Raw genomic sequence first — 13,372 nt, forward strand, 5'->3', positions numbered from 1 at the left:
GCTGGCATCTCATGTCTGAACTCTGTTATTTCCCTGTGATGCCACTTTCAACAATCCTTGGTCTTGCAAGTCTGGGGTCCCACTGTTCCTCAAAACTGACACAGATGCTAACATTTGTGGAATATTTCCAGTGTCCTTGTATCCTAGAGCATCATTCACATACAGTTCATTAACTTTATGTGCCATTTCACCAACTCATCAATATCACCCTTAAGTTAAAGTCTATCTTTGACACTATCAGCATTGTCACCAATGTTTGTGCTATAAATGAACTGATTATGACTCACTTATTTTTAATCCAGTGCTATTTTCTTAGAGTTCCTTATTAAGTCGGACACCAGGAGGTTTCCTTTGCTGTCTGTAAAGTCAAGCACAAAACATTGATTCAGCTTCTCTGCTGTCCTTATTTCCACAGTATAATTTCTCAGTGTGTAAAGATCCTTCAATTTATGGAAATGGATAAACAGATGTACTTGAGGTCCAAGTTCATAGTTTTCTAACAGTAACAAGATAGGTAAACTCTGTCATGAAGAAGGCATAATAGCATGCTTGGTCATGGTATGCAAACTTTGGAAAGCACTGTTGCGGTGGGACAACAACCAGAGGTCATGGCTTAAGGGTGAAAGGTGAGAAGTTTAAGGAGGCATGAGAGGAAACTTCTTCACTCAGGGGGTTGTGAGAGTGTGGAATAGGATGCCCACACAAGTGATTCATTCGAGCTCAATTTCAACGTTTAAGAGAAGTTTGGACAGGTATGTGAATAGTAGGGACATGGAGGGCTATGCTCCCTGTGTGGGATAATGGGAGTAGGCAGTTTAAATGGTTTGGCATGGAGCCGATGGGCCAAAAGGCCTGTTTCTGTGCTGTACTTCTCTATGACTCATTGGTTATGCTGCACTCAGAGCACTATGTGTTTGTCGGTTCTGATTGAAGGGTGTGATTGTGCTAGAGAGAGTGCCATGGAGATTCATTGGGATATCTCCTGAATTGGAGAACTTCAGGTATAGACTGGGCTTGATTTTTTTTTCCTAAATTGAAGGAGGCATTGAAAGGGTAGATAAACACAATCTGTTTCCCATGGACGGGAGATCAAAACTAAGAGGGCAATTGTTTTACAGTGAAGGGTAAGGGTTTTAATGGGTATCTGGGGAAAGTTTTTTTACATAGTCATTGATATCTGGAACTCATTGCCTGTGGATACAAACATGTTTTTGAGGCCTCTGGACACTTACAGGCAAGGCATAGTAGGTAAGATAGGGACCAATGGGATTAGTTTACCTGATAAAAAAGATAGGTGTTAATATGCACATTATGGCCCTTTTTTGTGCTGATGACTTGATGATACTAAATTTCTACTAGTGTTTCACAAAAACTTGCCAGAAATGTATTTGTGAAAAAAGTTCTCTCCATTTCAGAGTATGGTTGGGTAGTTAGGTCTCCCATTATTAAATGGCATCCAACACACATAAAAGTTGCTGGTGAACGCAGCAGGCCAGGCAGCATCTCTAGGAAGAGGTGCAGTGAACGTTTCAGGCCGAGACCCTTCGTCAGGACTAACTGAAGGAAGAGTGAGTAAGGGATTTGAAAGTTGGAGGGGGAGGGGGAGATCCAAAATGATAGGAGAAGACAGGAGGGGGAGGGATGGAGCCAAGAGTGATTGATTCCTGGGATGGCAGGTCTTTCATATGAAGAAAGACTGGATGAACTGGGCTTGTACTCGTTGGAATTTAGAAGATTGAGGGGGGATCTGATTGAAACGTATAAGATCCTAAAGGGATTGGACAGGCTAGATGCGGGAAGATTGTTCCCGATGTTGGGGAGGTCTAGAACGAGGGGTCACAGTTTGAGGATAGAGGGGAAGCCTTTTAGGACCGAGATTAGGAAAAACTTCTTCACACAGAGAGTGGTGAATCTGTGGAATTCTCTGCCACAGCAAACTGTTGAGGCCAGTTCATTAGCTATGTTTAAAAGGAAGTTAGATATGGCCCTTGTGGCTACAGGGGTCAGGGGGTATGGAGGGAAGGCTGGGTTCTGAGTTGGATGATCAGCCATGATCATAATAAATGGCGGTGCAGGCTCGAAGGGCCGAATGGCCTACTCCTGCACCTATTTTCTATGTTTCTATGTTTCTAAGAGCTGGACAGGCAAAAGGGATACGAGAGGATCATGGGAAGAAAGACGATGGGCGGGGGGGGACCCAGAGGATGGGCAAGGGGAATATTCAGAGGGACAGAGGGAGAAAAAGGAGAGTGAGAGAAAGAATGTGTGTATAAAAATAAGTAACAGATGGGGTACGAGGGGGGAGGTGGGGCATAAGCGGAAGTTAGAGAAGTCGATGTTCATGCCATCAGGTTGGAGGCTACCCAGACGGAATATAAGGTGTTGTTCCTCCAACCTGAGTGTGGCTTCATCTTTACAGTAGAGGAGGCCGTGGATAGACATGTCAGAATGGGAATGGGATGTGGAATTAAAATGTGTGGCCACTGGGAGATCCTGCTTTCTCTGGCGGACAGAGCGTAGGTGTTCAGCAAAGCAGTCTCCCAGTCTGCGTCGGGTCTCCCCAATATATAAAAGGCCACATCGGGAGCACCAGACGCAGTATATCACCCCAGCCGACTGACAGGTGAAGTGTTGCCTCACCTGGAAGGACTGTTTGGGGCCCTGAATGGTGGTAAGGGAGGAAGTGTAAGGGCATGAGTAGCACTTGTTCCGCTTACACGATAAGTGCCAGGAGGGAGATCAGTGGGGAGGGATGGGGGGGACGAATGGACAAGGGAGTTGCGTAGGGAGCGATCCCTGCGGAAAGCGGGGGGGGGAGGGAAAGATGTGCTTAGTGGTGGGATCCTGTTGGAGGTGGCGGAAGTTACGGAGAATAATATGTTGGACCCGGAGGCTGGTGGGGTGGTAGGTGAGGACCAGGGGAACCCTATTCCTAGTGGGGTGGCGGGAGGATGGAGTGAGAGCAAATGTACGTGAAATGAGGGAGATGCGTTTAAGAGCAGAGTTGATAGTGGAGGAAGGGAAGCCCCTTCCTTTAAAAAAGGAAGACATCTCCCTCGTCCTAGAATGAAAAGCCTCATCCTGAGAGCAGATGCGGCTGAGACGGAGGAATTGTGAGAAGGGGATGGCGTTTTTGCAAGAGACAGGCTGAGAAGAGGAATAGTCCAGATAGCTGTGAGATAGCTCATGCCCCACCTCCCCCTCGTACCCCATCTGTTACTTACTTTTATACACACTTTCTTTCTCTCACTCTCCTTTTTCTCCCTCTGCCCCTCTGAATATACCCCTTGCCCATCCTCTGGGTCCCGCCCCCCCCCCTTGTCTGTCTTCCCGGACCTCTTGTCCCATGATCCTCTCGTATCCCTTTTGCCAATCACCTGTCCAGCTCTTGGCTCCATCCCTCCATCAGTTAGTCCTGACGAAGGGTCTCGGCCTGAAACGTCGACTGCACCTCTTCCTAGAGATGCTGCCTGGCCTGCTGCGTTCACCAGCAACTTTTATGTGTGTTGCTTGAATTTCCAGCATCTGCAGAATTTCTGTTGTTTGCGATTAAATGGCATCCGTTAGTCTTGCGAGACCATGGATATGCACCTGGAAAGTCTTCACTCTCCAGGGCACAGGCCTGGGCAAGGTTGTATGGAAGCCCAGCAGTTGCCCATGCTGCAAGTCTCCCCTCTCCACGACACCAATGTTGTCCAAGGGAAGGGTATTAGGACCCATACAGCTTGGTACCTGTGTCGTCGCAGAGCAATGTGTGATTAAGTGCCTTGCTCAAGGACACAACACGTTCCCTCGGCTGGGGCTCGAACTCACGACCTTCAGGTAGCTAGTCCAATACCTTAATCACTTGGCCACGTGCCCACACATCTCCCATTATAACCACTGTGGTTGGAGATCTCTGTTTGCTTGCTGTTCAGTACTCTTCCGCACAAGCCGATGGCCAAGAGATGAGTGCTAAGCACTCTTTTGCACTGTTTTAGACATTTTCTAAAATTCTGATTTGAATTGTTTTGTGTGCTCCATTTTGTTAGCTCCTTTCCATAATCTTGTTGAATATTGCCAACCTGCCAATAATGTTGGTCTTTGTTATGTTTGAACTACACTTTGCCACGTGCAAGGACCTTCGTCAAAATGCATAACAGCTTTCTCCCTGCAATCTTACGCATGATGAAGAAAGTTTACAAACTGAAGATCAGACTTAAGGGCTGAAGTCTTGTTCTTGTTGTTTTAGTTGTGATTGTGCTCTCCAACAAGTCCTGATGCATTGTCAGATTTTGGCTCACCAACCACTGACGTTGAGTGCACAAACGTGCCCCTCATCTCTCCCTATCCATGCTGACCACTGACCAGAGGTCAGCACTTGACCAATAGCTTTCCATGCCTAGGAAACTTCCATGTCAATACTTGGAAGTTTGGTTGATCGCCAAGTTTGACAAAATGTTTGCAGATGTTTTGTCTGAATTGAGAAGCCATCATCAGTGCACATTTGAGGGTGTTGTTTCCTCAGAATGCCAGCTTGTATACTCTTCCAGGGTCCAAATGAATATTGATTAGATGTCGTGATCTGGTTGGCTGGCTCAAAACACTGAATGAGGACAAGAATTTCTGAAGCGTGGTTCTCTACCGAAGGATTCATCACAAACACATCGACATAGATCCGGTATAACGGAGAAATGAGAAACAACAAGGTCGAAAACCAGTGAATCGCCAGTAATCTTGGGATTTGGACAGCGAAGCAAACAATTCCTATGGTCTTCCCTTGAAGCTAGCCAGTTAGAATCTTCTACTGCTAAACTGTTCACACTGATAAAAGTTCATTGCTTTCTACTCTCTCTGCACCTCATAACGTTATATACTTCAGTCATACCCTCTCTTAATCTCCTTAGTTCCATCCTCACAAGTCTCCCTTTCACCACTTACAACATCCTGGTGAATCTGCTCTGCACCCTGTCCAACACTCTTCCGATAGTGGGGCGACCAGTACTCCAGCTGTGGTCACAGTCTCTTACAGAGTGGAAGCAGGTCCTTTGGCCCAACACAACCATACTGACTGTTTTCCAGTAACCTAGTCACACCTGCTCACATAAACCTCTTCTGTACATGTACATAATGATGCCTTGGTTGCAAAGTTTGTGGACAATATGAAGATAGGTGGAGGGGTAGCTAGAGCTGGGGAAGCAATGTGATTGCAGCAGGACTTAGACAAATTGGAAGAATGGGCAAAAAGAAATGTTCATAAATCCTGCCTCTCGGATCTTCTTCATCAACCTACGAACCACTGAAGTAAGACTCACTGGTCTATATAAGACACTAGTCAGGTGGCACTTGGAGTATTGTCAGTAGCTTTGGGCCCTATATCTCAGAAAGGATGTGTTGTCATCGGAGAGAGTCCAGAGGAGGTTCACGAGGATGATTCTGGCAATGAAGGGGTTAACCTGTAAGGAGTGTTTGGCAGCTTTGGGCCTGTACATACTGGAATTTAGAAGAATATAGTGGGGTGGCTGGATCTCATTGAAACCTACTGAATGTTGAAAGGACTAGATAAGGTGGATGTGGAGAGGATGTTTCCTGTGGTGGGGGCATCCAGAACTAGAGGGCACAGCCTCAAAATTGAGGAGTGACCTTTTAGAACAGAGGCAAGGAGGAATTTTTTTTAGCCAGAGAGTAGTGAATGCTCTGCCACAGACTACGGTGGAGGCCAAGTGCGTGGGTATATTTAAGGTGGAAGTTGATAAGTTTCCTGATCGGTCAGGACATCAAAGAATACGCCAAGAAGCAATATGTATGTGGTTGAATGGAATCTGGGATCAGCCATGATGGAATGGTGGAGTAGACTCGATGGGCTGAATGGCCTAATTCTGCTTCTGTGTCTTATGGTCTTTTCTAGATGGCTTTTAAACATTTCTGATGTGCCTATCTCAACCATTATTTCTGGTAGCTCACTGAAAATATGCCCCAATCTTTGCATGAAAAAGCTGCTTATGTCCCTTTTTAAATCTCTTTAACTGTTATCTTAAACCTATACACTTCGTTTTTAGCATCTCCTCCCTCTGACCAATGCTTTGTGGAGTTGGAGAAAAACTTCCCTGCTCTTGTATTTAATACCCTAACTAATGAAGGCTGTTATTCTTTATAGCTTTCTCAAAACTTGCTGTTAAGAATCTTTGGACTATTTATGCCAAAGTCCCTCTGTTTCTAATACTCCCCAAGTCTTTATCATTTATTGTGCATGTCCTAGCTTCATTAGTGCTTCCAAAATGCATCACCTCACATTTGTCTGGGTTCAAGTTTCCTGGCCCATTACACCAGCACATTGATAAACACTACCTTCCACACTAACAACAATTCCGCTAATCTTTGTTCCATTCATGAATCTGCTTATACTTCCCACATCGACATCTAAATCTTTCACATATATTACAACCAATAAGGATATCAGCAGCAACCCTTCTGGGGCACCACATGTCACAGGCATCCAATTGGGAAAAGCAACCCTCTCCCATCACCCTCTGTCTCTTGCTTGACAAAGCCATGGTATATTTCTGATCACTCTTGTGCTGTTCTGATCCTTTCCAAGTCATCATTAATACTTTCCCTCAGTTTTCTGCAATAACCAACTTGCTACCGATGTTAGGCTCACAGGTCTGTAGTGACTAGGCTTTTCATTGCTGCCCTTCTTGTGAAGATGGCTATGTTTTCCATCTTTGATATCTGTCCCCACTTTGTGGTTGACAGATTTAAAAATTTCAGCCAGAGTTCCTGCAATCTCTTTCTTTTCTAATCTACCTTTAAGCCTGCTAAGAGTCTACCCTCTCTTTACTAAGGTATAAACTGCCTCCTTTTTAAGCTGATAAAGGCATAAACTGCCTTCTCTTTACTAATGGTGATTTTGCTAGAACCTTCTCTGAATCCTCTTACATGAAGACTTGTGTAAGACTTTATGACCTACCTTCATTTAATTCATCTAGCAAGTATATAGGTTCAATCTACTTGTTCTGGAGAAAAAGTACCCATTGGTGTTTTAAGGATATTTATTCCAATGATGCATATAGTCTGTGTATATAAAGCATGTTTAAAGTTGATAGTGTGATTTTGTCACTTTTTAGACATTCACTTTTCTTGTTTTTAACTGTTTCAGAAAGCAATTGACCTTGTAACTAAAGCCACAGAAGAAGACAAAGCTAAGAATTATGACGAGGCATTGAGACTGTATCAACATGCAGTAGAATACTTCTTGCATGCCATTAAATGTGAGTTCTACAGCATCTATCAAGACAGTCTAGTGATGGTGTAAGAACATAACAGTTGGGTGAACCTACTCCACCATTTGTTAAGGTTGCGACCAGTCTGATCTTGGTCTTTCTTGATCGTCAAAGAAATTCCTTATCTAAGCTTGAAATGGGAAACTCTTTATTCTGAAACTAAACAAGGGGCTCAACCCTTCCTCCACTAGATGACCCAATGAACCTTCTCCTGTTTCCGCTAGTGATTGACCCACTGAACCTTCTCTTTCCTTCAGTGATCGACCCAGTGAATGTTTTCTCTTTCAGTGATCAACTCAGAATTCTCCCCTTTCTCCAGTGGCTGACCCAGTGTACCTTCTCTCCTTTCCTTGTGAGCAACCTATTGAACTGTATCCCCTTTCCTTCATTGATTGACCTAGTGAACCTTTTCCCCTCTCCTTCAGTGATCAACCCAGCCAACCTTCTCCCTTTTCCTTCGTTGATCAACCCAGCCAACCTTCTCCCTTTTCCTTCAGTGATCAACCTAGTGAACCTTCTTAACCAGCCTCCCATGTTGGACCTCCTTGTCAAATGAGAACAAGATAACTGCCTTACTAAAGTCCTTGTAGACAATGTCCACTGACTTGCCTTTGTCCACTTTCCTGGTAACTTCCTCGTAGAACTCTTTAGACATGACTTGCCATGCATGAAGCTATGCGACTATCTCTAATCAGTCCATTCAGTCCCATTATACTTTCCAGTAACTTCCCCACTATTGATGTCAGGCTCATTGGCCTATAATTTCCTGGTTTATTTTTAGAGCCTTTCTTGAACAGCGGAACAATATTGGATAACCTCCAATCCCCTCACTTGTCGCTATAGGATGACTTAAATGTCCCTGCTAGGGGCCCAGCAATTTATGCACTTGCTTACCGTAGGGTCTCAGGTAACACCTTGTCAGGCCTTGGGGATTAATCCACCCTAATTTGCCTCAGGATAGCAAACACCTCGTCCTCTACAATATGTATAGGGTCCATGTAGTTAGAAACATAGAAAACCTGCAGAACAATACAGGCCTTTCAACCCACAAAGTTGTGTGGAACATGTCCCTACCTTAGAAATTACTAGGGTTACCCATAGGCCTCTATTTTACTAAACTGCATGTACCTATCCAAAAGTCTCTTTAAAAGGCCTTATTGTATCCACCTCCATCACCATTGCTGGCAGCCCGTTCCACTCACTCACCACTCTCTGTGTAAAAAAAAACTTACCCCTGACATCTCTGTACCTACTCCCAAGCACCTTAACCCTGTGCCCTCTTGTGGCAGCCATTTCAGTCCTGGGAAAAAGCCTATGACTATCCACACGATCAATGCCTCTCATCATCTTGTACAACTCTATCAGGTCACCTCTCATCCGCTGTCGCTGTAAGGAGAAAAGGTTGAGCTCACTCAACCTGTCTTCATAAGGTGTGCTCCCCAATCCAGGCAACATCCTTGTAAATCTCCTCTGCACCCTTTCTATGGTTTTCACATCCTTCCTGTAGTGAGGCGACCAGAACTGAGCAAGTTGTTGTCGCTTTGCCTCACTTCCATAGACTTTGTCAGTCTCCTGAGTAAATTCAAATATAAAATATTTATTTAAGCTCTCCCTCATCTTGTCTCCACACATAGATTACCATTCTGATCTTCCAGTGGACCAATTTTGGCCCTTGCGATTGTTTTATTCTTAACATATCTATAGAATTCCTTGGGGTTCTCCTTTACCTTGTCTGCTGAGGCAACTTCATGCCTTCCTTTAGCCGCTCCCCCCCCCCCGGATTTCTTTCTTAATTGTTTCCTTGCATTTACCAAGGAAGCTTGCAAGAAAATTGCTTGACCCAATCCACATTTACCAACACACATCAAAGTTGCTGGTGAATGCAGAGTGCCAGGGCGCATCTCTAGGAAGAGGTACAGTCGACGTTTCAGGCCGCGACCCTTCGTCAGGACTAACTGAAGGAAGAGTGAGTAAGAGATTTGAAAGTGGGAGGGGGAGATACAAAATGATAGGAGAAGACAGGAGGGGGAGGGATGGAGCCAAGAGCTGGACAGGTGATTGGCAAAGGGGATACGAGAGGATCATGGGACAGGAGGTCCGGGGAGAAAGACAAGCGGGGGGGGGGGAACCCAGAGGATGGGCAAGGGGTATAGTCAGAGGGAGAAAAAGGAGAGTGAGAGAAAGAATGTGTGTATAAAAATAAATACAGATGGGGTACGAGGGAGAGGTGAGGCATTAGCAGAAGTTAGAGAAGTCGATGTTCATGCCATCAGGTTGGAGGCTACCCAGGCGGAATATAAGGTGTTGTTCCTCCAACCTGAGTGTGGCTTCATCTTTACAGTAGAGGAGGCCGTGGATAGACATGTCAGAATGGGAATGGGATGTGGAATTAAAATGAGTGGCCACTGGGAGATCCTACTTTCTCTGGCGGACAGAGCGTAGGTGTTCAGCAAAGCGGTCTCCCAGTCTGCGTCGGGTCTTGCCAATATATAGAAGGCCACATCGGGAGCACCGGACACAGTATATCACCCCAGTGGACTCACAGGTGAAGTATCGCCTCACCTGGAAGGACTGTTTGGGGCCCTGAATGGTGGTAAGGGAGGAAGTGTAAGGGCATGTGTAGCACGTGTTCTACTTACAAGGATAAGTGCCAGGAGGGAGATCAGTGGGGAGGGATGTGGGGGGGACGAATGGACAAGGGAGTTGCGTAGGGAGCGATCCCTGCGGAAAGCAGAGGGGGGGGAGGGAAGGATGTGCTTAGTGGTGGGATCCAGTTGGAGGTGGTGGAAGTTACGGAGAATAATATGTTGGACCCGGAGGCTGGTGGGGTGGTAGGTGAGGACCAGGGGAACCCTATTCCTACTGGGGTGGGGGGAGGATGGAGTGAGAGCAGATGTGCGTGAAATGGGGGAGATGCATTTACCAGATCCTTTCTGATACCTTCAAAATTTAGAATCTCAACCGCAGACCAGATCTATCTTTTTGCATATTTACTTTGAAACTAATGGCATTGTGATCACTAGATACAAAGAGTTCCCCTATGTGAACGTCTTTCACCTGTCCTGTCTCATTCCCTAATAGCAGATCAAGTATTGCGCAGTCTCTCGTTGGGGCTTCTATGTACTGACTAAGGAAACTTCCCTGAACACACTTGACAAACTCTATCCCATCTAGTCCTCTTACCGTCAACATGTGCGAAGTTAAAATCATCTACTATCCCAACCTTTTGTTTCTTGCAACAGTTTGCAATCTCTGCAAATTTGTTCCTCTAAATCCCTTGGGCTGTTTGGTTGTCAGTAATATAGCCCCATTAATGTACTCATAACCTTTATTATTTCTCAGTTCCAGCCATAATGCCTCATTAGATGAGTTCTCCAGTCTATCTTGACTGAGTACTGCCATGACATTTTCTCTGAGTAGTAACACCACCCAATCTTCCTTAATCCCTCCCATTCTGTCATGTCCAAAACAACAGAACTCTAGAATATTTTGCTGCCCGTTCTGCCACTCCTGCAACCAAGTCTCACTAATGGCTACAATATCATAATTCCTGGTGCTGATCCATGCCCTGAGCTCATCTGCCTTTGCTACGATACTACTTACATTGAAATGTATGTAGGTCAGGATATTGGTTGCATCTTTTTGCTCCTGTCTTTAGCTCTTAACGTCTGTCCCTACAACCTCTTCACTGTACCTCTTGTGAAGTCTGAACTGTGCACGAACATGCAGATATAATCTCATCAGGGCTCCATACACTTGTAGTGAAATCCTCTTGTAGTATAAGCTAGTATCCCATTTGCCATCTTAATTATTTGCTGCTTTTGTCTTTTGACCTTCGCTGATGTGGACAGACACGAGAGCTGGAATGGATTAGTTGTTCTATGAAGAATGAGTGAATAGACTGGTATTTTATCTGTTGGAATTTAAAAGAGGAAGAATGTTCTCAATTGAAACAGACATAGGTCAGGATGGGATGGATATGAGAGGATATATTCTCTTGAGGGAGAATCCTGGAATAACAGAGGCTGAGGGACGAGTGACCTGTAAGGAGCACCTATGATTGTTTAATGCTAGCTCCAGTATACATGTGTTAAGGAGAATGAAGTAATTGTTACTCTGCATCCAATACAGCACAAGGAAACACAATAAGCTAAAGTACACAATAATAAAAAAGCACTATAAATATAGAAGGTAGTTATATAAGAGGATAAGACATAGGAGCAGAAATCAGGCCATTTGGACCATAGAGTCTGCTCTGCCATTCGGTTGTGGCTGATAATTTTTTCCCTTCCTCAGCCCCACTTCCCAGCCTTCTCCGCATAACCTTTGATACTGTGTCCAATCAAGAACTGATCAAGCTCTGCTTTAAATACACCCAACGACCTGGCCTCCACAGCTGCCTGTGGTAATAAATTCCACAAATTCATCACCCTCTGGCTAAAGAAATTTCTCCGTATCTCTGTTTTAAGTAGACACCCCCTATCCTGAGGCTGTGCCCTCTTGTCCAAGACTCCCCCACCTTGGGAAACATCCTTTCCACATCTACTCTGTCTAGGCCTTTCAACATTGGAAAGGTTGCAATCAGATCCCCCTCATCCTTCTAAATGTCAGAAGAACAGACCTAGAGCTATCAAATGTTCCTTGTATGATAACCCTTTCATTCCTGGAATCATCCTTGTGTACTTCCTCTGAACCCTCTCTAATGCCAGCACATCTTTTCTTTGTTGAGGTGCCCAGAACTGTTCACGTTACTCAAGGTGAGACCTCACCAGTGCCTCATAAAGCCTCAGCATCACGTCCCTGCTCTTGTGTTCCAGACCTCTTGAAATGAATGCTCACATTGCATTTCCCTTCCTCACCACCTACTCGACCTGCAAGTTAACCTTTAGGGTAATATATACAAGGACTCCCAAGTCCCTTTGCGTCTCGGATTTTTGGATTTTCTCCCCATTTAGGAAATAGTCTGCACATCTGCATGACCATGCATTTTCCAGCATTGTAATTCATTTCCCACTTTCTTGCCCATTCTCCTAACCTGTCTATGTCTTGTGTCCTCAACATTACCTGCCCCTCCACCAATCTTTGTATCATCTGCAAACTTTGCATCAAAGCCATCTATTCCATCATCTAAACCATTGATATACGGCATAAAAAGAAGTGGTTCCAACACCAACCCCTGTGGGACACCACTAGTCATTGGCAGCCAACCAGAAAAGGATCATTTTATTCCCACTCGCTTCCTCCTACCAATCAGCCAAAGTTGTAACCATGCCAGCAACTTTCCTGTAAAACCATGGGCTCTTAACCTGGTAAGCAACCTCATGTGTGGCACCTTGTCAAAGGTCTGAAAGTCCAAATATGCGTCCCCTTTATCTATCCTACGAGTAATCTCCTCAATAGGCTTGTCAGGTAAGATTTTCCCTTAAGGAAACCATGCTGACTTTGTCCTGTCTTGTCCTGTGTTACTAGGTATTCCATAACCTCGTCTTTAGTCATAGTCATACTTTATTAATCCCAGGGGGAAATTGGTTTTCGTTACAGTTGCACCATAAATAATAAATAGTAATAGAACCATAAATAGTTAAATAGTAATATGTAAATTATGCCAATAAATTATGAAATCCAGGACCAGCCTATCGGCACAGGGTGTCTGACCCTCCAAGGGAGGAGTTGTAAAGTTTGATGGCCACAGGCAGGAATGACTTCCTATGACACTCTGTGCTGCATCTCGGTGGAATGCGTCTCTGGCTGAATGTACTCCTGTGCCCACCCAGTACATTATGTAGTGGATGGGAGACAATGACCAGGATGGCATGCAACTTAGACAGCATCCTCTTTTCAGACACCACCGTGAGAGAGTCCAGTTCCATCCCCACAAAATCACCTTCCTTACGAATAAGTTTGTTGATTCTGTTGGTGTCTGCTACCTTCAGCCTGCTGCCCCAGCACACAACAGCAAACATGATAGCACTGGCCACCACAGACTCGTAGAACATCCTCAGCATCGTCCGGCAGATGTTAAAGGACCTCAGTCTCCTCAGGAAGTAGAGACGGCTCTGACCCTTCTTGTAGATAGCCTCAGTGTTCTTTGACCAGTCCAGTTTATTGTC

General features: G+C 44.9%; 1 protein-coding gene across 1 annotated transcript in view; it reads left to right on the forward strand.

The window, feature by feature from the left end:
* The window catches only part of LOC134356376 (vacuolar protein sorting-associated protein 4A), a 107,415-nt gene that overhangs the window by 1,904 nt on the left and 92,139 nt on the right, over positions 1–13,372 (forward strand). Inside the window, exon 2 of the mRNA XM_063067298.1 lies at positions 7,139–7,250. Within this exon, the coding sequence (XP_062923368.1) occupies positions 7,139–7,250 (112 nt within the window). The remainder of the gene's footprint in view (positions 1–7,138; positions 7,251–13,372) is intronic.

This window comes from Mobula hypostoma, chromosome 14 (assembly GCF_963921235.1).
Source record: "Mobula hypostoma chromosome 14, sMobHyp1.1, whole genome shotgun sequence".
Classification (NCBI taxonomy): domain Eukaryota; kingdom Metazoa; phylum Chordata; class Chondrichthyes; order Myliobatiformes; family Myliobatidae; genus Mobula; species Mobula hypostoma.